Source organism: Monodelphis domestica, chromosome 4, assembly GCF_027887165.1.
Source record: "Monodelphis domestica isolate mMonDom1 chromosome 4, mMonDom1.pri, whole genome shotgun sequence".
NCBI classification, from domain to species: Eukaryota; Metazoa; Chordata; class Mammalia; order Didelphimorphia; family Didelphidae; genus Monodelphis; species Monodelphis domestica.
In genome coordinates, this window is record NC_077230.1 from 242,371,222 (window position 1) to 242,397,939 (window position 26,718).

At 36.5% G+C, this 26,718-nt stretch overlaps 1 protein-coding gene across 2 annotated transcripts in view; it reads right to left on the bottom strand.

Moving 5' to 3' along the window:
• The window catches only part of HOATZ (HOATZ cilia and flagella associated protein), a 43,283-nt gene that overhangs the window by 13,769 nt on the left and 2,796 nt on the right, over positions 1-26,718 (bottom strand). For both annotated transcript variants that reach the window (XM_056794421.1, XM_056794420.1), the window contains exons 4-5: positions 1,734-1,793; positions 1,504-1,556 (exon numbers count right to left, since the gene is read on the bottom strand). In XM_056794421.1, the coding sequence (XP_056650399.1) occupies positions 1,504-1,556; positions 1,734-1,793 (113 nt within the window). The remainder of the gene's footprint in view (positions 1-1,503; positions 1,557-1,733; positions 1,794-26,718) is intronic.

The following is a 26,718-nucleotide window of genomic DNA, read 5'->3' on the forward strand; positions in this document are numbered from 1 at the left end:
CTTTGAGTGTCCAGACTCAGTAATGTGCAAGTTAAAATACATGGACAGGACATTAGGAATCACAGAAAAAAATGCTTAAAATTCTAGTTTCCTGATGAAAACAAATCTGATCTCAGATGCTTCCTAGCTGTGTGACCCCGGGCAAGTCACTTAACCTCCATTACCTTTACCCTTAAGAAAAGTCCTTACCACTTTTCTGCCTTAGAATCAATTGATTCTAAGGCAGGAGGTTTTAAAAAATAACTTCCCAAATCTTAACACACTATATAAATGTCAGTCATGATTATCTCCCCCTTTCCAACTATTTAAAAATAGCAAAAGCCTGGATTTATACCACCTGCTAATGTTTCCTATGAAATTCCAATATAGTTTACTTGAACACCAATGCAGAACATTACTTTAAGGATAAATTGGGGGCTCTTTAGCAACTTCAGGGTATTTTAGTCTTTAAAATGATATTTTCCCAAATGAGTAAGAGATAGGAATATATTCTGCACAATTCTTGAAGGCAATCTTAGAGAGAGTGGAATTGTCATGGTCTTTCAGTTTACCTGGAGGAGAATGGAAACTTGCCTAATTCACCAAGCAAAAAAGTTATTTGGGTCTTGGGTGGAGAGCAAAAAGGGGGGAAAGCCTTATGAGAAAGTTATGGGGCTGCAGCTCGATTTTAATAGCTTTTCCTGGTCACACTTTGGTGGTATTAGTAGCTTTTCCTGGTCACACTTTGGTGGTATTAGCTGCTTCTAGTTTGGGTGTGGGCATTGCCCTAGTTTGGTGGGAATCTATTGTATCAGTTTGAGGGGATAGATGTTGCTTTAATGTTCTTTCCTTATTCCTCCTGCCTCTCCTTTGGAGCTCACTTCTATATCTTTAGTGAAGCTATGTCATCTCTTTAATGCACTAAATTAAAGAGTCTATAGACACTCACCTTTGAAGCCAGGAAGGCTACTATATGACTCTGGAGAAGTCATTTAACAACTTAAAAAAACCCTTACCTTTCATCTTAGAATCAATACTTTATATTGGTTCCAAGGCAGAAGAGCACTAAGGACTAGGCAGTGAATGGGGTTTACTCATTTAGTCAGGGTAATACAGCTAATGATATGTCTGAGGTCAGATTTGAACCTGCAAAACATTCCTTTTAGGTCCCAGCAATGGCTTTCCAATAGGGCACAATAAAAAAAAAAAAAGCTTCTAACTATATATTACTAATAGTAATTTATATTTACATAGTACTTTATAGTGCTTTATTTAAAGAACATTCTTCTCCAGTTCTCTGAGGCTGGATGTACAAATATTCCCATTCTACAGATGAGGAAATTGAGGTCAGAGAGATTAGATGGTTCAAATACCTTAGGGCATACAAATAATAAGAGCCAGAACTGATGCTTAAACACTCCTGATTCATAGTCAAGTGTTCTCTTTCCACTCTTCCATATTAAAATACATCCTTAACTAGGGAACTAGAAATGAAAAAAGTTATTTTGAAAGGTTTAAACTTACCTTATTGGGGGTACTTTGGCCTTTGGCTTATGAAGACGAGAAAACCGTTCTTTCTAAAAAAGAAAGATTTGACTTAGACATATATGAAATAGATTTTTATCCCAAGCCATTGCTCCTGATTTATAATGACTGAATTTTACCCATTTAAAAAAATAGACACTATTATAAAACATTTGAAATAGGCCATCTCTCTAGGCAAATTCATGTATATGTGTCAGTATTAGTCTCACCTCTATTCTTTCTTCTCTTTGTTTTCTTAACAGATGAAGAATTTCTTCTCTTTTCTTGGCCTATTTAAAGAAAAAAAATAGTACATTTACATGTCATTTTTTGATTTTTGAATATGGCACCATACTGCCATATTCAGGCTCCTGGAACTGGCTTGAGTTCACTAAAGTCTCCATTTTTCCACTGCCTTCCCAAACAACCAGGATTAATCCTATTATATATCATAGGAATGCAAGAGCACATGTACTAAAATAGGATGAAAGAGGTATTACAAGAGAGACAAATCAAGCAGTAGTTGTTCTTAATGCAATTTCCCAAACTACAACATTTCAGACTTCTAGGGAAGATAGGTTTGAGTCTTCTCAGTTCTGCTTTTCCACAAATGACTTAATCTGGTATCAGGAGTGTTAGAAAGGTGGGTTTGTAAATCCATTCTCTCTCATCATTATCTGCACAGGGTAGCATTATTATTTGCTATGCTTTACCCAAGTTTCCAGGAGATCTAGTATTTCAAGGAGAAAACATGCCACCAAATTGACAGTAGATTGAGTGAGGAACTCTTATCTTCCACAAGCACAATGCTTACCCTGGCATAGACTCTGGGTGGAGGGGAGTGTTTGCACTGTGCAGTGAAAATCTAATGTGAGAAGTTGTTGCAAATTGTCAGTTTTGCAAATTGTCAAAACTGAAGATCTGGCATTGAGATAAAACACCTTTCAAACCTCAGGGTTACTGGGTTTTATTGCTAGGCAAATTGCTAATGACTCTTTATTGTCCCCTAGGTTGCTATGGCACCATAATATAGTAGCATTCAGAGTATTGAGATATTGGACTTGAAAAATCTGATTGCATGTTCTACTAGCTAGTGATGTTCAGCTGATAAAATGGCATAGGAAGGAAAGCTAAGGATTTATAACCTATATTCTTTAGAAATTTGGAGGATATAATTTGGGAATAGGGAGTAAGAATATTTGCTTATTCTTATCTGGTTCTATTTTAGCAAACAGCATCACTGTGCTATCACATGACAATTCAATTCTAAATGGTCGAGGGGAAGGGTCAGTGGAGAAAATGGGGGCTTGTGAACAGTAATTTAATAGATAGTGAAACTGAAGTCTAGGAATTGGAATGGGATACTATACTAATGAACTATTTCTGCTTGATTTCCCACTATTTCCTAGGAATATTAGTTTCCTTTAACCCAGAGGACTGAAGACTCTCTTCCATCTAATTTATTAGTAATTTATTCTTTTTTGTGATAATTCACACTTTTAAGACAAAGTACAGTCTGAAAAAATTTTCATAGCATACTTTTCACCATCAAAGATAGTAAAGCCACTGGATTTAATTTTAACTAACATCATGGTGACAAAGACATTCATAGAAGAGAAAAAACAGCATTAAAGAGATCAAAGATGGGGAAAACAGTTTGTAGTAGATCGAGTATAGCTAGAAGAGATCTGTGCTAGTGCTAACAATTCTTAAAACATTGAGGGATTTATTCATAAGAGAAGGAACATAGTAAAAGCATGAAAATTTTTTTCGGATCTTATTTAAAAAATTAATGGAGGGGTAGTTAGGTAGATAAGGAGTGGATAACTTACTTAGTGGATAGAGCACCTAGAGACTAGAGATCCTGGGTTAAAATCTGATTGCAGACATTTCCTAGCTGTTTGACCCCCAGCAGATCAAGCCCAATTGCCTAGCCCTTATTACATTTCTGCCTTGGAAATTATACTTAGTATCACTTCTAAGACAGAAAGTAAGAGAGTTTTTTAAAAAAATAATAGAGAAAATATCAACTATAAAATTGTCTATTTTCCTGTCTATACAAAATCTTCATAAAATTCATCTACACATACTTGGAGATCTTCAGTGAGGATTATTAGAAAAATGGCAGGCTTTTTAAAAAGTGATTCTATAAAAGATCATATTATCATCATTCTATTGACTGAAATTGATAGAGAATATGTGATCTCAGCATGTTTATTGTTTGTATTGATTATAAAAATAATTTGATTCATTCAGTAACTAAGTACTTATTAAGGGCTTACTAGGCCAGACAATGTTCTAAGTGCCAGGGATTAAAAAATAAAAATATGGCGCTTATCTTCAAGGAGCTCACATTATAATTATGGTGGTGCTGGTGGAATAACATGAAACTGAGTGCTTATACCAGGTAGGATTTGAGCTGAGTTTTTAAGGAAGTCAGGTGTCAGACATGAGAAGGCAGAGTATTTCAGGCATGGGGGATGGAGTATCAAGAACAGCAAGTTGATTAGTATAGCTGGATTATAGAGTGTGTGGAGAATAGGAAAGTATGAGATAACTAGTAGGAAGGAGTCAGATTGTTAAGGGCTTTACATGCCAAAGAGAGGATTTATTTTATCCTAGAGGCAATAGGGACCCATAGGAACTCATTGAGGAGAAAAGAGTGACATGGTCGGACTTTTAGTTTAGGAAAATCACTTTGACAGCTGAATGGAGGATGGCTAGGGTGAAGAGAGAATTGAGGCAGGCAGAAAGTTATTGCAAGAGTTCAGGAATAAAGGATAAGGGCTTGTAAACAGGATGACAGTTGTATATGTGGAGAGAATGGGACATATGAAGGCGAAGTTGTGAAGGTAGAAATGACAAGACTTGGCAACAGATTGAATGTATAGAATGGGAGAGAGGAGTCAAATATAACATCAAGGTTACACTTTTTAGCCTGGGTTTCTGGGTGCCTGGGAGGGTAGTGGTGCCTTTGAGAGTAATAGGACAGGTTGGAAGTAGGGAGGGTTGGGGGGAGGGAAGGTTAATGAGTCCTATTTTGGACATATTTAGTGTGAGATGTCTATGGCACATCTAATTCAAGATATAAAAGGCAGGTGGTAATGTAAGACTAGCACTCAGAGATAATGGTTGAATATATAATAAAGAAATGATAACTGAATGAACGCATGAGTGCTGATGAGATCACTAAGTGAAATAGTATAGAGTGAAAAGAGAAGAGGAAATAGCACCTAAGATAGACTCTTAGCATTCTCTGGTATCAAATTCAGAAGGGGTAAAAGGTAATAAAATTTATATAAGGATCCTGCTGCCCATATATTGACTTGGAAAACCACATATTAACATTATCTATATTCTTCTGTATTTTTGTTTGTTAAAAATTTCACAATACATTTTATTTGACTCTGGCTGCAATGAAGCTTGCAGGGGCAGGGGTGTGGGGGAGATGGTGGTGGTGGTGGTGGTGGTGATGGTGGTGGTCAGTGCACCTGACATCTCTAAGAGAGTAGACTTATAGAGACTAAAGGTTTTTGAAACAGAAATCAATAAGGAAGCAATCATGAAATACCTACTATATAAATCATTTTACCTGTATTGAAATTGTTAGCTGATATAAAGTTAATATATAGGTAATGGGAGTAATTAGGGAGCACCCTTCATTTAGCTAGGTGGCATAGTAGATAAAGAAGCTGGTCCTGGAGTAAGAGAGACACGAGTTCAAATCTTGCCTCAGATATTTATTAGCTGTGTGATCTAGGTCAATTCACTTAATTTCTGTCTGCCCCAATTTTCTCATCTATAAAGTAGGGATAACATGTAAGGATCAAATGAGATAATCTATATAAAGGGCACTACAAATCTTAAATACTATGTAAATGGTAGCTATTGTTATCATTATCATCATCATTATTTTCAATCTGAAGTTATTAGGGTTGTCAACATGAAATTTAGGAATCCCAAACTTGTGGCCTAGTGGGATCTGATGAACCCCAATTTTAGATTTAGCTTGTAGATTGGAGACCCCCAAAGCTTGTCCTTGTTCCCTGTTCCCATGGAATCTACCCTAAAGGGAAATGATAATTCTGGTTGGGTGAGATAAGCATATGCTAAGGACATTCTTTGTTTTAGGTAGAGTCCCCTTTCTCCGGAAGGTCAGACCTGGGCATGAACCATCCTTTAGTAACCATTGTAAGCAGCCCCTTCTCTTGCACCCTAGCTTCTAGCTTGATTGTATCCTGTCAGTGTAGTTTGAACACTCCCATTTTCCTTGTAGCCATAGTGATGTCAATCATCTTCCCCTGCCCCTGGACTCTCCAAAGGGTATATAGGTTCCCCAAGTTCTTTTGTTCCCTGGAGTCCATTCTGAGTGGGTGGCACTGCCAGGGGCTAGTGACCAAGGCGTCTTGACTCTGTGCAGTCATGGGAAGCAGCTCTGTTGTCACATTAGTAGCGCTAACCCCTTTTCCCTTGATTAAAGAGTGCTTTTGACTATTTAATAGTTCTGTGTTTTTTCTAGTTGACAGGGTCCAGGGTTCAGGTCATACTTTGGAATGTTCCTTGGGTATCAACACTCTTGCTTTCCTTTCTCCTACTCCTCTCCCCCATCTCCTGATCCAGAAGATTAGAAGATGGTTCTCTAGGGGTCATCAGAGCAGATCAGAGAATTCTTCTTACTATCCCATTTATATTTAATTAATTTGAATTAAATTCAAATAAATATTTATTGACAATTTCACTCATATCAGGGAATTTATATAATCCAAGCTCTAAAAGTAATCTGTAATTTTGTAACTTAAAAATGAAAATTTGTGATGGTTAGTGGTCCATAATGGTACAGTTCAAATGATATCTAAAAGTAAAAGGCTCTTCCTTCATTGGGAAAATTGCTAAATTTGCTAATTCCCCTTAACAGAGGGACAGGACATATTTTCTAAATTGTTTTTTTTTCCTTGGGCCCAGAGTTTAATGGCATACTCCTGCTTGAAAGTTACTAGTTTGATAGGGAAGGTGGGAAATGTAAAGCCTTACAAATCCATGAAATCTATTCCTCTTCTACGATTCATATGAAATAAAGGTTACTATGAAATTTACAACCAGTGTAGAGCAAAAATAGGTAACAAAACATAACACTAGGACAGAGATGGAAAACCTTTTAGAAATGGAGTACCAGGCCCCACCCCCACTCCACATCCCAGACCAAGTGTCCCTCCCCCAGTCTGTGCTCCTAACCCCACTAAGTGCTGGGTGCACCTTGCTTTTCCCCCTTACTCCCGTAAGCACTCCCATTGGACTGCTGGGCAGGGGAGAAGGTAATGTAGCTAGACTTAGGGAGAGGGAGAAGAGAGGGGCAACAAGCACTCTATTCTGCTCCATTCCAGTAATATGAGCTATGATCTCCTCAAAAAAAAAAGCTCCTCTCCAAAGTGGAAAATGAGAGGACCTTGAAAATGTCAAAGTATACTCTTTAGCCACTATTCAAGGAACCAGAAGCCATTTCAAATACAACACTTTATTGAGAAAGAAAGAAAAAGACCAGAAAAAAAAGCAAAAAAGCCCCAGCTTACAGAAAAATCTCTTATTTATAGAAAAATATAACCCTCAGGTTAAATAACATCATTCTGACATATTCACCCCATCACAGTCCAGCATTCCTGAAGTGGGTATCCTCCAAATGAACCTTTTTAGCAAATGGTCTAGAGTTGCAGTCAGGTTTAAATCTGGATGCAGGGTTGATTGGGAGATCCCTATCTTCTAGAGCTTCTAGTCCACCTTTCTCCCTCAGGCAGGCACCCCTTTGAATGCAAATTGAATGTGCAGGGTCTGGGGATTAAGAATGCAAATTAAAGCAGCCCAAGTTTGCTTGTGAAAGAAACTGGGGAATAGCTGAAGAGGTTATTAGTCTAGTTCATAAAACTTATTCCTAAATCATTAGATTACAGTTTTGAACATTTTAAAAGTACAAACTTAAAAGACATCCCCATAACCCAAAAATACTTTGTAGAATAAGACACTGGTTGTTTCTGATAGTAAAGACATAAATTGTCTCACTCAGGCCAAAGGTAATTGAGAAGCTATTGTATTCTGAGTGGGGTGGGGAAATCTTGTCCTCCTAGGGATGCGGTCTTGAAGAGACCAATTTACTAACTCCTACTGGGAGAGAGGAAGGGGAACAGCCCAGCTGTGCCTCATTCAGGCTTTCTAGTTAGGAACTCTGGCAAACTGTGTTGCAGGGATGGGTGCACTGGATCCTTGGCATGTATGCCCACAGAAAGGTCTATGCCTTCCATCTCTGGCACATGTGCCATCATAGCACTAGGACATCAGATAACTTCTTCCTTTAGAAAGAAAACATTTCCTCTCAAATTCTCTCTCTCTCTCTCTCTCTCTCTCTCTCTCTCTCTCTCTCTCTCTCTCTCTCTCTCTCTCTCTCTCTCTCTCTCTCTCTATATATATATATATATATATATATATATACACACACACACACACACATACACATATATATATTTTACATTTGCTATCATTCTCTATGCTTATTTACTGCAATCTGGATTGTTACTAGGTTCTATAATTGCCAGAGAGAGAATTCAGGCCTGCTCATAATGATGATACAGAGAACTAAAAGACTGTAAAATGATATACTGTTCATTAAAAAAAAGCAGAATAATCAGTGAAAAAGGCTTCCTCTTGCACTAATCTGATTTTAGAAGGTGGACTTAATGGCAATAATGTATGTTAATGGATGGGAGACACTGAGTTATTAATTGGAGAGAGAAAGATTGCTGACTTGCAGGGAAGATCTGCAAGCCTCAGCACCTTTCTATATCTTCTGGAAACTGCTTTATATTGGCTCAGTTCCCAGATCTGACAAACATTTTTCATCTTAAAAGGAACGTTTTACTAAAATGAGAAAAAAAAAGTCAGTAATTACATAACCAGGATTGCTGCATGATTTTAATACCTTTATATGGCTTTCTGTTAAATTTTGATATCATAAAAAAAGCATGATGATCTTAGTTTTGTCAAACATTTTTGTTGTAACTTGAAAACATTGTTCTTGATAAACATGCATCCTGTTGACAAAATAGTTACCCACTGAAGAATTTCCATAACCCATTTCAAGATATTTATAAAACTGCATGTAAGATAAAAATATTTCATCTATGATGAAATAAATGGATTTACAATTATCAATGTTATCTTAAATGACAATGAATGGAATGAAATTTTAAAATAAGGGAAACAAAATATATAAGGGCTTAAAATTAAATTCTATCCTAAATTCCATTAACTGAGAGTTTTCACTTTAAAAAAAAGTGCAGAAATTTGAAACATGTTGTCAACATGGAATTTAGGAATCCCAAACTTGTTACCTAGTGAGATCTGATGAACCCCAATTTTCAGATTTAGTTTGTAGATTGGAGACCCCAAAGCTTGTCCTTGTTCCCTGTTCCCATGGGAATCTACCCTGAAGGGAATCCCAAGCTAGCAGTTTCAGGCTGAGTGGGAGACTCACAGGGGAAAGACAATTCACTTCAGCCAGAAACCTTTTCCCAGTATATCACACTCTCCTTTCTGAGGATCAAACTTGGGACCTTCATCTTGGGAGACTGAAGTGCTACCTAATGCACCAAAGCTGAAGTGGATTGTCTTTCCCTGTTGACAACATCTACCCACAAAATGCACCAAAAAAAACTGATTGAGGGGGCAGCTGGGTGGCTCAGTGGATTGAGAGCCAGGCCTAGAGATGGGAGGTCCTAGGTTCAAATTTGGCCTCAGACACTTCCCAGCTGTGTGGCCCTGGGCAAGTCACTTGACCCCCATTGCCTAGCCCTTACCACTCTTCTGCCTTGGAGCCAATGCACAGTATTGACTCCAAGGGAAGGTAAGGGTTTAAAAAAAAAAAAACTGATTGATTCAGTGGGTAAAAATCTGTTATAGCTGAAGATGGCCCCAAATACTGAGACTAGTACTTTCTAGTAGTTATTACCATACAATATGATTATTTAGGTAAACTATTATTAGGCAAATCTTGCAAGTCTGATTCAACTCATATAAGATAGAAAAGTGCAAATATCAATGGTAGACTTTGGTAGCAATTAGTGAATAAGCTTGAGATGGCAAAGGATATATGTAAGTGTAAAATGATAATCTGGACACTATTGTCACAGAAACAGTGAGTATCTGCCATTTCTTGTTTTCAGTTACTCAGTACTCTTAAAAATTCTTTTGCAAAGAAATCTTCCAAGTTTGAATATAATCCCTAAAAGATTCACTCATTTCTGTTTCTGAGTTTATTAAATCAGTTCTTTCCTGTTTCCGCTTGCAAGCAGATGCGGCTCTTTTCATAATGTAGGTGAGGTTGTCTAGGCCCCTGGGCCTAGACACGTGCTTTCTTATCCTGTATTTTCTTTAATCCTTAATCTTTAATAAATCTCTAAAATATAATACTCCTTGCAGAGAGAAACTAATTTCTACCTGCCTCAGTTTCCCAGAATTTTAATCTTTACAGTATGTATGACTAGGAACAATTATTGGTACATTGTCCACTGAACTATTGATTTTACTTGGCTAGAGAAACAAGTCAGAGACTATGAATGGATGGAAAGTACCTTAGAGATCATCTAGTTTAAACCCCTAACATTTTATAAGTAAGGAAACAGACACATGCATCTGACTTTATGTAACTTTTGGTCTAGATAAAACAAAAAAATGTCATAGCAACTTCAAAATCTGGAACACTGTAGAAAATTCTTTCCTAATCATGTAAGGTGGTTTGAAACAACTGGTACATTGATTCAATACATGGCAATATAGAATGACACAAGTGTTTTGTTGTGGGGTCATGGCATAGATGTGTGCTAAATGGGATCCTCCCCTATTGTTTTTGAGCCTGTGTTTCAAGCTACAGACCCTGCCTACCCAAGGGAAAGTATAAGCTCTCATACCTTCCCTAAAGAATTTCTGGCAATGACTCTTAGTTTTCAGTAATCATAATGTGAACCAAGTCTTTCTTAAAGTTTTATTTCATAGATTTAGATTAGTAAAGATTGACAGGATGTTAAGAGATTTTCTAGTCTTACCCCTCCCATTTTATAGACGAAATGACTCAGGTCTAATTTTTCTTCCATGAAGTTCAAGTGATCTAACATTGACTCCTTAAGCATCTCTAGTATTAGACAACTGTTACTCACCCTTGAAAACTCTAGACTCTTATAACAGAATCAGAGGTTTTGGTCTGACTCTTAATGCACTGTTATACTGTCAGCATACCATCATTCTTAGAGAGAACAGGAAAAGATATCATAAAAGAGCAGCTTTAGGGGTGATTTTATCCCAAAGAAAGACACCAGATGACTTCATTGGCCTTTAACTAAGGCCTAATATTTATACATTAGGAATCCTTCTATGAATTTCACAAGAAGTAGCAGCCTGTAACTCATTAAAATAGATCAAACAACTATGCTTATTTTTACCCTATTGGGGGAGTTTCTTGAATATGAGTGCCAAGAAGGTGAACTCCTAAGTTCCTTTTTTATATTTCTCTAGAAAAAAGGGAATTATTTTTTAGGAAGATTGCAGATAACATAAATTAATCAGGGTCCAGGGGGAAGGAATACTTTGGTCATAAAGGTATCCAGCTTCAAATGGTGCTTTTTAATGGTATTCTTGTCAATCAAAGGCTTTAATCACTTTATGCCTCTGTCCCAAGAATCCTCTGAAATCACATTTAATTGGGAAGCTTCCTTTAAGGATGCTATTCTTGCTTCCCCAAAATATTAATTGTCCTGTCTCATTTTATAGTTTTCTTCTCAGTTCTGGAGATCCTTCTTTCAGGTCAAATCTTACTCAATTTTAGTCTTGGCAGCTAAAGCATCCAATATGTGTCTGACAATTTTCCAAATCATCATTTTTCTAAGTTGGAAAGGATCTGGGAAGCTCTTATATTTCCTACTGTAAAATCTAAAGTTATATCTCTAATAATAAAAGTATTATATTTTATGAGGTTTATTAAATGATCATTAGAAATCAAGGAATAAAGAGTATACAAAATAAAAACTACGTGCCCATGACTGATTAGGCCATTTAAAATCCCCTCGCTTAGCTTACCATCATACTTGTTTCATCATCCCAAAGAAAGAGAGCGTGGGTGGAGTTACCACCAGTTAAATACCAATAATGTGATCCCGACAACATGGAGTCACAGGAGAGATTATAGGGAATTTTGGGAAATACTAAGGACTTCTGGGGAATGAAGTCAAAGGTTCAAAATCTCCATTTATACAGTACCAGAAGGAAGAGAACTGCCATGAAGCATGTAAGCCCCAGTAGGTCTAATAAATTATGATAGAGTGACGAAAATTGTAATAATAGCACTGCATAGTATTCACAATGAGTGCTGGATTAGGAAGACCAAAAGGCTAGTTTTCTGATGTATAAAAATGGAGGATTGGACTAAATGACTTCTATGGTTCTTGTTATCTCTAAATTTAGGTTCTTAGGAATTATGGAATCTCCAGATTCAAAAGGCCAATGGCTATACCTTCTCAGAGTCTAAAGGCATTTTGGACTACATTTTACTGTAGTTAAATAATCCTGTTTTGGAGACTAGAAGAATTAAATGCTTCTAACCTCACTGTCTGACTTTTTAACATAATTTTCTTAGAAGGATATCTGGTCATTAATTCAACTCAACAATTACTCATAGGTCCAGGAATAATACTTTACATTTATGTCTAAAGTTTACAAAGTATATTCCTTACAAAATTTTGAGAAGTCAGGCAAGTATTATCCCCATTTTATAGGGAGGCAAGCAAAGCCCAAAGAGGTTTGATAAACTAGGAAAATTGGGGGGAATTAACTTGATTGATGGGTGAAGAGCAGATTAAGTAGAAATGATAACTGTATAGATGGAGAAAGGAAGATTAGGATGGATGGGGGGGGGGGTTTAGAGTTTGTAAACACATTTCTTACTGTCTAAAGTTTTAAAATCCTCCTTTTTTTGTTATTGTTCAACCACCCAAGTTAGCAAATTGGCAGAAGTAAAGACAAGCAGATTGGCTATTTTAATTTCAGTTAATATCAGTAGGTTTGTGGTTTTCCTAATCTTGGGCTAACTCTCTGAAAAGAATAATTTGTTATGTCTTATGATGCATGTATTCCTGGACCTGGAGTTTAGAGCTATAACTAACCATATAACCTTAGTGGGTGATCTTATCTACTTTAATACCCTTATTTTACAGATAAGAAAAAAAGAGTCCTTAGAGAAGTTGATTCTGATTCTTAATCTAATTCTCTTTTTACTATGTTGTGCTGGTATGTAAATCAACAAGGACAAATTCAGTTGCTCCACAAAATACTTTATTGCTGCAAAACAATTGTGGGTAAACTGAAAATTACTGCATCAAAAATATGGCAACTCAACAGAACCAAAAAACCTACCAGGAACTTGGAAAAGAAATTCTAGATTTAGAGTTAGAATATCTGAGGTCAAAGGTTTCCTCTGTTTACTTTCTGTGCAACCTTAGACAAGTGGTTTAAGTATTCCCAACCTCAGTTTTCTCAACTGTATATAGGAGTGCAGTGCTATTGTTGCTGGCAGGAATTCAGTGGAGGAAAAATGTTGTTATAGCCCTGCCCTTCTCTATCAGACTAATTGAATCTCTTGGGTGATGATTTGCATGAACGAAACTAGCACCATAAGAATAGACTAGATGCCTTCTAAGGTCCCTTTGAGCTCTGAAGTCCATGACCTGGAGGAATAGCATGGGGTAGAGGAAAGGGTGAATTTGGAATCTGGGGAGATCTGGGTAATAATCTTCTGTGATTTACTATCAGTGACAATGGAAAAATTATAGACCCTCAATTTCCTCTTCTGTAAAATGGGGGTAATAGTATTATTTAACACACAGGACTGTTATGAAGATCCTATGAGGTTAAAAATACACATTATATATTTATATATATATGTGAACATATATGTGTATACATATACACGTATATGCAAATTTTGGTTTTTCACCTGCTATCCTGTGAAAAGTTCCAGATATTAGTAATTAATTGGATAATTACTAAACTATTTCTAAAACATGTTTGTTTTCTTTATGCTATTCTGCAAAAGATTATGCTGTTTTTAGTTGTGATGCCAGGGAAGTTCATGACTCAAATTCTTTCCTTAAAGGAGTTGACTGAGATGGTACTATGGTCAGCATTGATGGATATCAGTGTGGTGGCTGCAGGTCATTAAAACTCAATTCACAATAACTACTATTTATTTAATATGTTACTGTGCCAGTCTTGTTCTCTGTGGCTTAACCCTTGGTTTATATTTGTTCATGATATAATCCTGACTTCCTATGGGAATTATTAAGTGCTTCATCCCTTTTTAGTTCTACAAAGAATCTACAATGAATCCTCCTTCCTTCTCCTAGAATTATTGAACTACTTTTTGTTTATATTTCTCTTCATGAAAAGATAAACAGATAAAGAGCTCTTTTAAAGGTGGCAGCACTAAATGTGGATTAATTTTGTAACCACAAATGAAAAAGCTGACTATACATTTACTGTAATTGTTTCAAGGCTATTCCAGAACTCTCAAAGGAAGAATAATCATGCTGTGTAGTGCTATATACAGTTTCCTTTAAACATGGTTAAAGCCATTTAGTCAAAGCTACTTCAATCATTTCTTTTGATTTTCTGCCACATACATATATCACAGAACTATCAAGTATGATTAATAGCATTTTGTCTATTAACCTAAAGTTATAGCATAAACTTATAAAATATTCCAAAGATGAGAGTAATACTTAAATTTTAAAAATGCAGACAATTCAAAGTCAACACCAACTGGGGGTAAAGTTATAAAGAAGATATCTTCAACAGTTTTATTACATATTTAGCCTTTAACTTGTTAAATTTAAGAGATATTGGGGGCAGCTGGGTAGCTCAGTGGATTGAGAGCCAGGCCTAGAGACGGGAGGTCCTAGGTTCAAATCCGGCCTCAGCCACTTCCTAGCTGTGTGACCCTGGGCAAGTCACTTGACCCCCATTAACTAGCCCTTACCACTCTTCTGCCTTGGAGCCAATACACAGTATTGACTCCAAGACGGAAGGTAAGGGTTTAAAAAAAAACAAAAAAAAAATTTAAGAGATATTTTGGAACTAAACCTCTGGACTGGGAATCAGTGAAAAATGTTCCACTCTAAAATAGTAATAACAATGTGTAGGCATTTATAGAGTAGTTTGGATGTTCAAAACACTTAATGCAGCCTAATGAATTAAATAGATACAAGCCAATCTTTTTTATTATTTTTTTAAAGGGGGCCCTTAATTATTTTCTGCTATCAATCTTAAGAGGATGATAACAGCTGTAAGGTGAAAACATGATAGAGAAAAAGTAAAATCTGAAAACAGGTTTAAAATTTTTAATAACTATTAAATTTTACTGCTTCTCTTCTACATTTTATATATATTCCTCTAAACTAAGAGGAAACATAAAGTACAGGAAATAGTGAAATAAAAAGTTTTTAGGACACAATTTATATAGGTGTATTTGTTTATTAATTCATATAGTAGTATTTACTAAGCATCCTCTCTGATTCCAGGCACTGTGTTAGTTTCTGAGGATACAAAAACAAATATAAAATGGTTCCTATTCTCAAGGAACTGGTATGCTATTGGCAGAGAAAATACCATCTATGTAGAGAAGTAAATGTAAAAACATAAAAAAATACAAAGTAATGGGTATGTATGTGTGTGATGGGGGAGAAGTTGACACTAACAACTTAAAGGATCAGGATATGTTCTCATGTAAAAGGTGGAGTTTGAGGATAACCTTAAACATTTTTTAGGAATTCTAAAAGGATATAGGTAACAAGGAAAGTACTTTCTAGGCAATGGGGAGAGATCTAGGTAGCTATGAGTCAGGGGATGAGATTTGTCTTTAGCAAGTAGGCCATTTGGGGGCAGCTAAGTGGTACAGTGGATAGAACACTGGGCCTGGAGTCTGGAAGCCCTGAATTCAGACACACACTAGCTGTGTTAACTCTTTTAATTTACTTAACCCTGTTTGCTACAAATCCTCATCTGTAAAATGAGATGGAGAAGAAAATGGAAAATCATTCTAGTATCTTTGCCCAGAAAATACCAAACAGGGTCATGAAGAAATGGAAACATAGCTGAACAAAAAGCAAGTAGGCTACTTTGGCTGATGGAGAGAGATGGAAGGGGAAATAAAGAAGAGGTGGTTACGTGCACAAACAAGCCAGATTGTGAGGGGTTTTAAACTTCAATTTTTATTCCTAGAGGCAACAGGGAGCCCCTGAAACTTCATCAATAGGGGAGCCTATCCCAACATGGTCAGAGTTGGGCTGCAAAAATACAAATTTCATTGGTGGGAATGGTAGATGGTAAAGGAGAGGGAAAATTGAAGGATGACTCCAAGGCTAAGAAACCGGGTGTGGAAAGATGGTGACATTTTAGAGAGGGAGAGAAGGAGGGAGAGACAGGACAGACAAACAGAGACAAAGAAAGAGAGACAGAGACAGAAAGAGAATGAGAGAGAGAAAGAGAAAGAGAGAGTGTGTGTGTATGTGTTTTGAATGAGGCCATGGTATAAGTGGATAGAGTTAGGAATATCTGGATTCAAGTCTTGCCTCTGACATATAGTGGCTGTGGGACCCTGGTTAAATTACTTATCTAACCTCTTAGTGTCTCATGTTATAAAGAAAATCCCTCACTGGGAGTTTCTTACATTTATGAAATTGAAGCTCTTCTTAAAAAAACAAACCAAAAAAACTATGTGTGTATATATGGATATATATGTATATGTCCATATTTATACATATAATGTGAATATAATAAAGTCTGATTTTTTTCCCTCACGTTTGGTATCCTCCCTTTTATAAAGCTTCAGAAATGGATCCTGAAACGTCCTCTAAATTGTGTCACTTCCAGCACAAACCTCTTTAATATAGCTTCCTTTCTCTTTAACTTCAATGCTTTTTCCTCTTCTCTTTTAGAATCACAGCTGGGACTGGGCATTAAGAAGGGAAATGTGATGGTTCCTCTATTCTTTATTTTATGACCAACAGAGTTTGTTATAAAAATCTTTATAGATTTTTTTCTACTTCTTTTTCATTGTTGTTATCTTGGTTTCATTCTTTGGTGCTTTGGGAATGATTTTTCTTAGTTGGATAGCGTAAACCTTAAAATTTCTTAGACTTGTGAATGTTGGAAATTTCACTATTGGAAGGTTTCATGCTTGGAGGGAATTTCCTACTGATAGTGGGAACTCTTATTGGAATGTGAACCCCATTGGCATGGGAGGTTCCTCCTCCTCCCTTCTTAAGATTACTTTAGGACAGAAACCTTTTGCTAAACAATGGAAAGGGCTTTGACCTATGCTTAAGCATAGAACAGGAAGTTCTTTGAGTCATGATTGATTTTAGAATTGATACAATAGAGATACTTGGAATGACAGAACCAGGTCTTGGAACTTACAGTCTCCACCCTACTCAGTCCTAACAGGATTTAGGAAGGGTTGCAGCATAGATCAAGATTTAATTATTTGAGAATATGACCTTCAACAGACATGTGCAAAGCCACAGACCTCTGGGCGGTCCTGGGTTAAGCTAGAGCCACCATTGGCACAGGGAAGTCATGGACAGTGATTGGTAGATGTGAGAACTGAGGGGAGGGAACTTGGATGGTTTGCTTAAAGATAGGGGGGTCTGAGGACTAGGGGGTGGGAGAGGTTTTGCTCTGAGAGGTTGTGCTCTGAGAAGCTTGCTCTGAAGGAAGATGGAGGTGGAGGCCCCTGAGACTGTTTCTCCATTTTGGTCACGTGAGTGATAGGGACTGATCTCTTTTCTTTGCCTCAGCTATCTAAGGGCTTGGGCCTTTTGACCCAGCCTAAACAGAGGGGGTATTTAAGCTCTGTTCCCTTCTCTCCCCTTTCTCTCTCTCTCTCTCTCTCTAATACCTTTCTTCCTCCTGTTTGTAATTAAACTCCATAAAAGGTTGACTGCTGACTTGAGTTTTCATTTAGGAATTACATAGCTGAATTCCTTGGCGACCTTAAATTAATATATATCAGTCTTTTAAAGTGATTTCCATGTCACAATAGTTTGCCAAGATTTCTTTAAGTTTGTTTTTCCTTCCATTATTGCTGTTTTATGAGATACTTCTTAAAGTTTTCCATTACTTTTTTTTTGTAAAAGAATTATAAACAACTTTATATATTCTAATTACTGCTACTCTTGAATGCCGTGTCACTCCCATGGCAAAGATATAAAGTATTTTCTGCATGAGATAGTTTCTAGATTGTTTTGTTCATTGTGACAGTTGGTTATGTTGGTTAACTATCTGCATGAAATTATTGAAATCAATATTGATATCCTTTCTCCTCTCTCCCATTTTTAGCACCACTCACTTAACTGTTAGGATTTAAGTTGGTTTTTTTTTTTTTTGATTTAAGTTGTTTTAATTGCATGGCATATTTTCCTCATTTTTCCTATTTTAGTTTTGAATTAATATTTAATTTGTGCTCTAAGAAGTTGGTGGGCTCATTGTACACAAATAGTTGATTCAAGAAATGAAAAGAAATGGAAGTGTCAAACTCAAGCTCTAGGACCAGTAGTTTGTGGTCTATGAAAAACCCAATCTGGCAAAACTAGGTAAAAATTGAGAAATACTTAACAAAATAATAAAAATATAATACCACATAAATGTTATTTTATGATTTATAAGTCATGTGTCTGTTTCTATTTGAGTTTGACACCATGGACAAGATCATTTTTGAGATATTTTCTAGTGGTTTTAAAACTTTAAGTTTCTTCTTGAAACAAAGGTTCATATTAGCACTAGTATTTCTGCAAGATGACTGAAAAGTTATGGAATAACAGACTTCCCCCCAAAGAGTTCAAGTTGAGATTCATCCAAAGGACAATGACAAAGTGCATAGTGGGTACATATAGGTTGTAACACACTATAAATGAGCGATTATGCAAGAGAAAAGAGGTAAGGATGTCATCAGGAAAACGTATGACCAGAAAAGGAGTTGTACTGGTCATAAAATGAAAGGGATAAATTGATGGATAATCTGTTCCATTATTGATATATATGCCACATGAAGAGATTGTAAGGAACACATCAGCCTCTTGTGGCAAAATAATGGGAGGAAATGTATGGGAGTTTTAATTGGACCAGCAGGCAGGGTTACAATCTGCATGGCTGGAAGAAATAAATTGAGGAGATTATAGATGCTCTAGACTATGAAAACATATACACATATATGTAAAATAGTAAAATGTAAAATGCTACAGGTGATATCCTTTGACTTGAGCATAAATTGTATTTAAGTGAGGCAGAATTGCACAAAGCCCTCACTCTCCTTCTATAGTCATTGAAGTACACTGGAAAGTCAAAAGTCAAGATTTTTGGTGATGGTCCTGGATATGGTAGATGACACTGGTTTCTTTGATGTCTGATCAACTCTAACTGCTCCATAGTACCTGTTTCCAATGCCTTCATGGCTGTTAGAACAAATTGTTTTCATCTGCCCCTTCTGCTGGGGGAAGTCTTCACATGTTTAGCATAGGATACCTTCCCACCCCAATTCACTGACAGGTTTGAGGTATGTTGGTTACTTTCAATCTGGTTTAGTCAACCGCTGAGCACTTTATTGGGGTGTGGCCACTATACATCCTACAGCTTCTTGGAGTCAAGGGTGAGAGTTGACTGAAAAGTGGACACCAAAAGTGGATGAGCAGCCCTGAAAAGGGCTCTATAAGTCCTCACAACAGAAGTATTAGTCTTCCCTGAACACACCTTGATCCTTCACTTGGAAGATGATAACCTACTCTTGAGAAAGAGTGGCTTTAGAAAGGGCCAAGGAATGTTTGATATGGTATCTATTGCCTGACAACTCTGGGAGCAATGCCAGGAGCAGAACAGAGATTTGTACAAATATTTGCCAATCTGACCCTTTGATACTGTCAGTTGTGAGGACTTGTGGAAGATCATGGAAAAATTTGGTCAATCTGAGAAGTTCATCAGTATTGTAGGTCAGCTCAATAACTGCATGTTTGTACTGGTTCTGGGTAATGGATGATGGTCTTGAGTTTTTCCAATTACCAATGAAGTGAAACAGGGCTATGTGCTTGCTCCCATGCTTTTAGACTGCTTTTATCAGCGATGTTGTCAAATGACTTTAATGAGGATGAAAATGGCATCCAAGCTATCTACTTCCTTGATGGTTAATTAATTAGCTTGAACAGGCTACAAGCCAGACTAAAGTGTGGTGAGAATTGGTATATACCTTTCTAAATGATCGTGCCATCAATGCAGTCCCTGAGGCTGAGATGCAACAGAGCATGGATTAGTTCTCTGTTATTAGTGCTAATTTTGGCCTGACAATACTAGGAAAACAAAGATTCTCAATCAGCCATCACTACCCTATCCAGACTTGGAATTATTGGTTATGGTAAATGGAGAAATTCTGAATGTTATAGAGAAGTTCACTTACCTTGGCAGTACACTTTCCAAGGATATCCACACTAAGTGCAGACTTCATTGTTTTATGTCTGTGAAACCTGAACTGTATACTATACCATACCAGGAAATTGAATTGATGCCATTTGAATTGTCTTAGGAAGAATTTGAAGATCACTTGGCAAGATTAGGTACCAGATGCTGAGGTCTTTCCTCAAGCTTAATTGTCATGCATTCAAACTCTATTGTAGAGAGTGCAACTCCACACTGAACTATGTTTTTCATATGCCAAACACACATTTGTCTAAAAGACTATTTTATAAAGAACTCACAAGGCAAGCACTCACCTGCAGGTTAGAAGGAGTGCTATAAGTGATATATACTCTCATTGATTATGAGATATTGAGAGACACTGGCACAGGACCATCCAGCATGGTTTACCCAAATTTAAAAAAGGTACTATGCTGTGAGGAGCAAAGCAGAATTGAAGTAACTCAAAAGAAACCTGAGATCTGCAAATTTAGACATCTTTATCTCAAATGTTCATACAAGCTAATTGTGCCTGATCTGTGTAGTAGAATCTTCAGAGTTTGTACTGGTTTGATGAACCCTGTCCAACATACTATACATTGACCCCAACATAGTGATGCCATTTTGGTTCTCTTCAAGTATGAAGTATAATAACCAATATACATACATATATCTAACTATAGATATTAGTCTCAGAAAACATTACTAGAATACAAAATTCTCTCTTTCTGCACTTGCCAATATCAAGAAGAATCAGCTAGGGTTTTACATCATCCCCATTGCAACTCAAATGCTTAGTTGCTACTACTACTTGTACTTTTATGTAAACGGGATTTGATCATAGCATGTGTCTAGAAAGTTACTCTTGCTGACTAGCCAGGTGCAACTAAGCATTTGAGTTGCAATGTGGATGATGTAAAACCCTAGCTGAACCCTAATCTGCTTGAACTTTGAGATGAAAAAGCAACGTTTTCATTAGCTCCTTAGCAGCAAGAGCCAAGATTCAGTGGACCTTTAAAAAGAGGGCAATTCCACCTTTTGTTTTCTGCTCTTCTTGGAGACTGAGGAATAGCTATCATTCAGCCTCTCTCTGAAGGAGTAGAGGCATACCTGGTTCTATTCTCCACTCCTGGTCATATGGAAACTGCTCCCATATGATATTAAGTTCAGGAGGATTCAACTCCATGACTTGCACTTAAATCTTGATGCCTTTTCCCTGTAAGAGTTTTCTTTCCTAAGTAGACCAAATGTCCACGCTTGGAGTTGACCTAGTGAGTTTGAGAGATCCAAGTGTCCTGAATCCATCAGATGGAACTGACTGGTAGAAAGGGGAATTCTAATATTGGAAAGGATACCATCAACAGGGGAAAGACTTCAACCTCTGGTCTGACTTGCCAGAAGACAGGGACTTTGAGGGAGACAGCACAGAACAGAAGTGAAATGCAAAATATTTAATCAGAAGGCATGCAAATTACTTTCTATTTAAATAGCTTTAAGCATAATCCTATCAGAGTAAGATAGTAATGGCCTCTTGTTAAGTTTGTTATGGACAAATACATAATTTTATGTTTTACATTTTTCTTTAAACCCTTACCTTCCACCTTAGAATCAATATGGTGTATCAGTTCCAAGGCAGAAAAGTAGTAAGAGCTAGGCAATGGGGGTCAAGTGACTTGCCCAGGGCCACACAGCTGGGAAGTGTCTGAGGCCAAATTTGAACCTAGGACCTCCTGTCTGTAGGCCTGGCTTTTAATCCACTGAGCCACCCAGCTGCCCCCCTATATTTCTTTTTAGACTAAGAAATAATTATCTGTCCCATACCTGATTCATATAATACACTGAGAACTCTTCTACATCTCACACCTTTCTTAGAGAAACTATAGTCTATAATTATAGACTATAGTCGTAGGGACCAAAAACAGTCTTTAAATAAACTGTCCATAACACACTGGGATTAGTAAATGAAAGAATATAAGAAAAGGTAAGTTGGTCTGCTAGTATTTGTTAAACACTTACATACAAGTCAGGAACTGTGCTAAATTCTGGGGATACAAGGAAAGATAAAACACAAAGTCCTTGCTCTAAATGAGCTCATATTCTAATACAGATACAACATGCAAACAATTTTGTATTAATGAGATATATGCAGGATAAATTCTCAGAAGGAAGGCACTACGATTAAAGAGGACTAGGAGAAGTTTCTTGCAGAAAGTGAGACTTTAGCTGAGATGAAAAGGAAACCAGGAAATGGAGATGAGGGAATTCATTCTAGGCATAGAGGAGAGCCAGTGAAAATGTTGTTAGAAGATGAAGTGTTATGTTTAAGGAAAGCAAGGAGGCTGGTGTCACGGGATTGTATAGTTTATGAAAGGAATTAAAGTTTAAGTAGCCTGGAAAGGTAAGAAGGGGGCCAGAAACTATGAAGGGCCCTGAAAGCTAAACAGAGGATTTTATATTTGATTATAGAAGCAGCACTAAGGAGCTGATGGAATTTACTGAATGGTAGAGAAGAGATGGTCAAACCTGCATTTTAGGAAGATCAATTTGACAGCTGACTGAAGGATGTATTATTAGAGTAGGGAGAGACATGAGGCAAGAAAAACCACTAGCAGGCTACTGCAATAATCTAGGCATGAGATGATAAGAAGGTTGATATCGGAGAAGTCATATACAGGAGATGTTACAAAGGTGGAAAAAAACAAGACTTAACTGTTGATTGGAAATGGGGTATACACAAGATATAAAATAAAATATTAAAAAATAATTTTATTATATTAAATTAATAAATTTTTGCAAAATAAAATAATGTAACCATGATTAGACGGGAAACAGAAAACTAGGGAAAATTTTTATAGTAAGGACAAAGGCTTTAATTTTCAAATATATAGAAAACTGAGTCAAATTTATAATACAAGTCACTTTCCATTGGCTAAACGGTCAAAGGAAAAGAACAGGTAGTTCTCAGATGAAGAAATTAAAACTATCTATTGTAATATGAAAAAAATGCTTCAAATCACTATGGATTAAAGAAATGCAAATTAAAACAACTGGGGGCTACCACCTCACTCCCATCAGATTGAATCATATTACAAAAAAGGAAAATGATAAACTGTTGGAGAGTATGTGGGAAAACTGAGACACTAATACACTGTTGGTGGAGTTATACACTGATACAAACATTCTGGAGAGTAATTTTGGAACTATGCCCAAAGGATTATAAAACTCTTCATATCCTTTGATGTAGCAGTTTCACTACTAGATCCATATCTCAAAGAGATAAAAGAAAAGGAAAATGGACCTATTTGTCTTATTTATAGTAGCTCTTTTTGTGGTGGGAAAGAATTGGAAACTGAGATGACCATCATTTGGGGAATGGCTGAATAAATTGTAATGGAATACTGTTGTGCCCTAAGGATAATTTCAGAAAAATCTGTAAAGACATATTAAATTGATACGAAGTTAAGTGAATAGAATAATGACATTGTATACAATAATAGGTATATTGTATGATGATCAGCTGTAATCACCTGTAACTTAAATATTATCAGCAATGCAAATATCCAAGACAACTCCAAGAGACTCATAATGAAAAATGCTATCTACCACTTTAGAAGGAACTGATAGAATCTGAATGCAGATAGAAGCATACCACTTTTCTCTTCATTTGCTTCATGGGTTTCTTCCAGTGTATGTGTACTTTTTTACAACATGGTGAATATGGAAATATGTATTACATAATAAATATATGCACATATGTAAGCTATATCAGATTACATCCATTTTAGGGAGGAAGGAAGATAATTTAGATTGCAAAATGTCAGAAAATAAATGTTAAAAATTGTTTCTCCATGTAATTGGAGAAAACTACAATAAAAATATTACTGGAGAAGAAAAAAATTGTAAGGAAATGGGGGATGAGAAAGAGGAAAGCTCAGAAAGACATCTAGGTTGTAAGTCTGGGTGACTAGGTTGTAAAAAGCTAGAGCAAGTAGGTAATGAAAAAGGCAGGAAAGTATAAAATGATTACCTTGATATAATGAAAGCCCAATTGAGATTATGAGACAAACTTTTATTTGACCCACTCAGCAGAGTTTCATGTTTTTCTCCAGCTTTATTTAACATGTGAATGAAAGCAAGAGATGATGGGAGTAGTCCAAAACGGGTTTGGAAGGGCAAGATATATAAGATAAAGGGAGTAGGGACTTGAAAGAAGGGGTCAATGTAGAGAATCTGGTTCACCAGGCTGTTGAGAAGAAGGGAAGAGAGAATAATCAGTACAAAGATAATGGTCTGGGAAAGATTGGATCATAGTCACAGTGAGGATGATAAAGGACATAATTTGGAGTTGCAAGGCTGAAGGAGAAGTGGAATGATAACAGATTATGATCAGATAAAAGAATTTCTATAATTAATGAACATAAATATGGAATATTTGTGGGTGATGGCATGATCAAAGATAAGACGTCTTTTCATTAGAAGCCAGGAATCTCCTGGGCCTGAATGCTAGGATTTAGAACATGTTTCAGGACAGAGAAGCCTGGGTGAAGATTCCTCCAGTCCATGGGCCTAACAGTGGCTCTTTAATATTAGAGTAAAATAATCAAACAGTTAATTGACAAGGTCTATTAAGCACATACTGTGACAGATACTAGGCTGATTATAATGCAAAAGTGAGATAATACCTGCTATTATTAAGGAGCATATATTCTAGTGGAAGGAATACAAAATGTCTAAAGATAAATAAATACAGTATATATCCAACACAATTACAAAATTATTTTTGGGAGTAGGGGAAAACTAACAACTAGGAAAATCAGAGCTGAGACTTGAATGGAGAAGGAATTTTGAAAAAAACCCAGGAATGGGAGATACTTTATACAAAAGCAAGGGAGATGGGGAAAAAAACATGAAGGTTTAGAAAATAGCAAATAGGAAAATTTGGCTGCACTAGAATATGTGAGTCAAGACAAATTTATTAAGTTCTTAGTATGTGTTAGGCACTGTGTTTAGTACTGGGAATATAAATACAGTCCCTGCCCTCAAGGAGCTTATTTTCTTATAGAAGAAGATAATACATCAAAAGGAGTTCAAAAACCGGATAGGGTATGTAGGGGAGAGAAAGAAATGAAGGCACTTGGTGGTATGTGAAAGGACTAGCAATTTTTTTTGAATCCTTACCTTCTGTCTTAGAATTGATACTGTGCATTGGTTCTAAGGCAGAAGAATGGTAAGGACTAGGCAATGGGAGTTAAGTGACTTGCCCAGGGTCACACAGCTAGGAAGTATCTGAGGCCAGATTTAAACCCAGGACTTCCCATCTCTGGGCCTGACTCTTGATCCACTGAGCCACCCAGGTGCCCCAAATGCAAGTTTAGGAGAATCAGGAGGAAGGAAGATAGGGCTGACCTGGGCTCCTGCCTTAAAATGGAAGTTCTAGGAGGAACCAGCCAGTCAGAGGGAGAGGGCATTATTAAAGGTACTTCCAGGGTGTGAAGTCCAGATGTAGAGTGAATTTCCAGCAAGGAGAGGTTTCTGGGGACATTGTAGAGAAATTCTGGGAGAATCAGAAGAGGCTATATAATAGAGCCTGGACACTAGGTTGGGCTGGGAAGATACAGAAAATAGCACTGGTCTGTATAAGATATGGTGGTTGTTTATTGTCCCGAGGATTTCTCAGGCACAATTATTGGACAGTAGGAAGCAGCTAGTGTGCTGGACTTGAAATCAATATCTGAGTTTGAATCTTGCCCTCAGATACTTTACTAGTTGTGTGACTCTGGGTAAGTTTCTTAACCTCTATAAAATGAGGATAATAATACCTATTTCAAAAGGTTTTGGGGATGACAAAGTGAAAGAACATAGGTAAAGCATTTTGTAAACATTAAAGTGCCATACAAATGCTAACTATTATTTCAATCATAGAATTCTAGAGAGTTTGAGAGGACCTTTGAAATCATCAAAACAAACTCCTAAAACATTATCTTGCTATCATCACATTATAAGGTCTTAAAATTCTAGGTTTTCCTCTCCTATATATGAATGTGTGGTGATCTCAAACAAATAAAAAGTAATCTTTTCTGTTCCAACTAGAAAATTCATCTTGAGGGACATAGGATATAGCGGTTTGATGAACTGCCTTTCATTGAAACATATACACAATAGGGAAACAATTCACTTATTTGCAAAACATCAATCTATGATACTATATCTTTTATTGTACAAAAACAAATAAAAGTATTCTTAGTGTTTTTGACTCCCCAAAGTCTTTAATTTCTCTTCATTTATTATAGTGATTTGGAGTTTTTAAAGCACTTTCAGATACATTGCTGATTGGATACAAGAAAAACCATGAGATACGCAGGATGATTATCTCTATTTTCAAATGAGGAAATTAAGGCTCAAAAGAGGTTGTCTTGACTAATCTTGAACAATTATCAAGTAACAGAGCTAGGATTTCAATTCCCTTTCAAAAATGACAGGACTGATTTCTTGACCCAAAGTCTCCCCTTAAACTCTCCCCACTTAAAAAAAATCATCTAATGAGGCAAGATTGAGAATTAGACTTGTTTTTTCAAAAAAGCCTCATTTTCAATCATATAAGATTCCAAATTTAAAAAAAGATGACTAAGATTTTTACTAATTTAATCAAGTTGGAAAAGTAACAAAATAGCCTATAAAAGAAGGCCAATA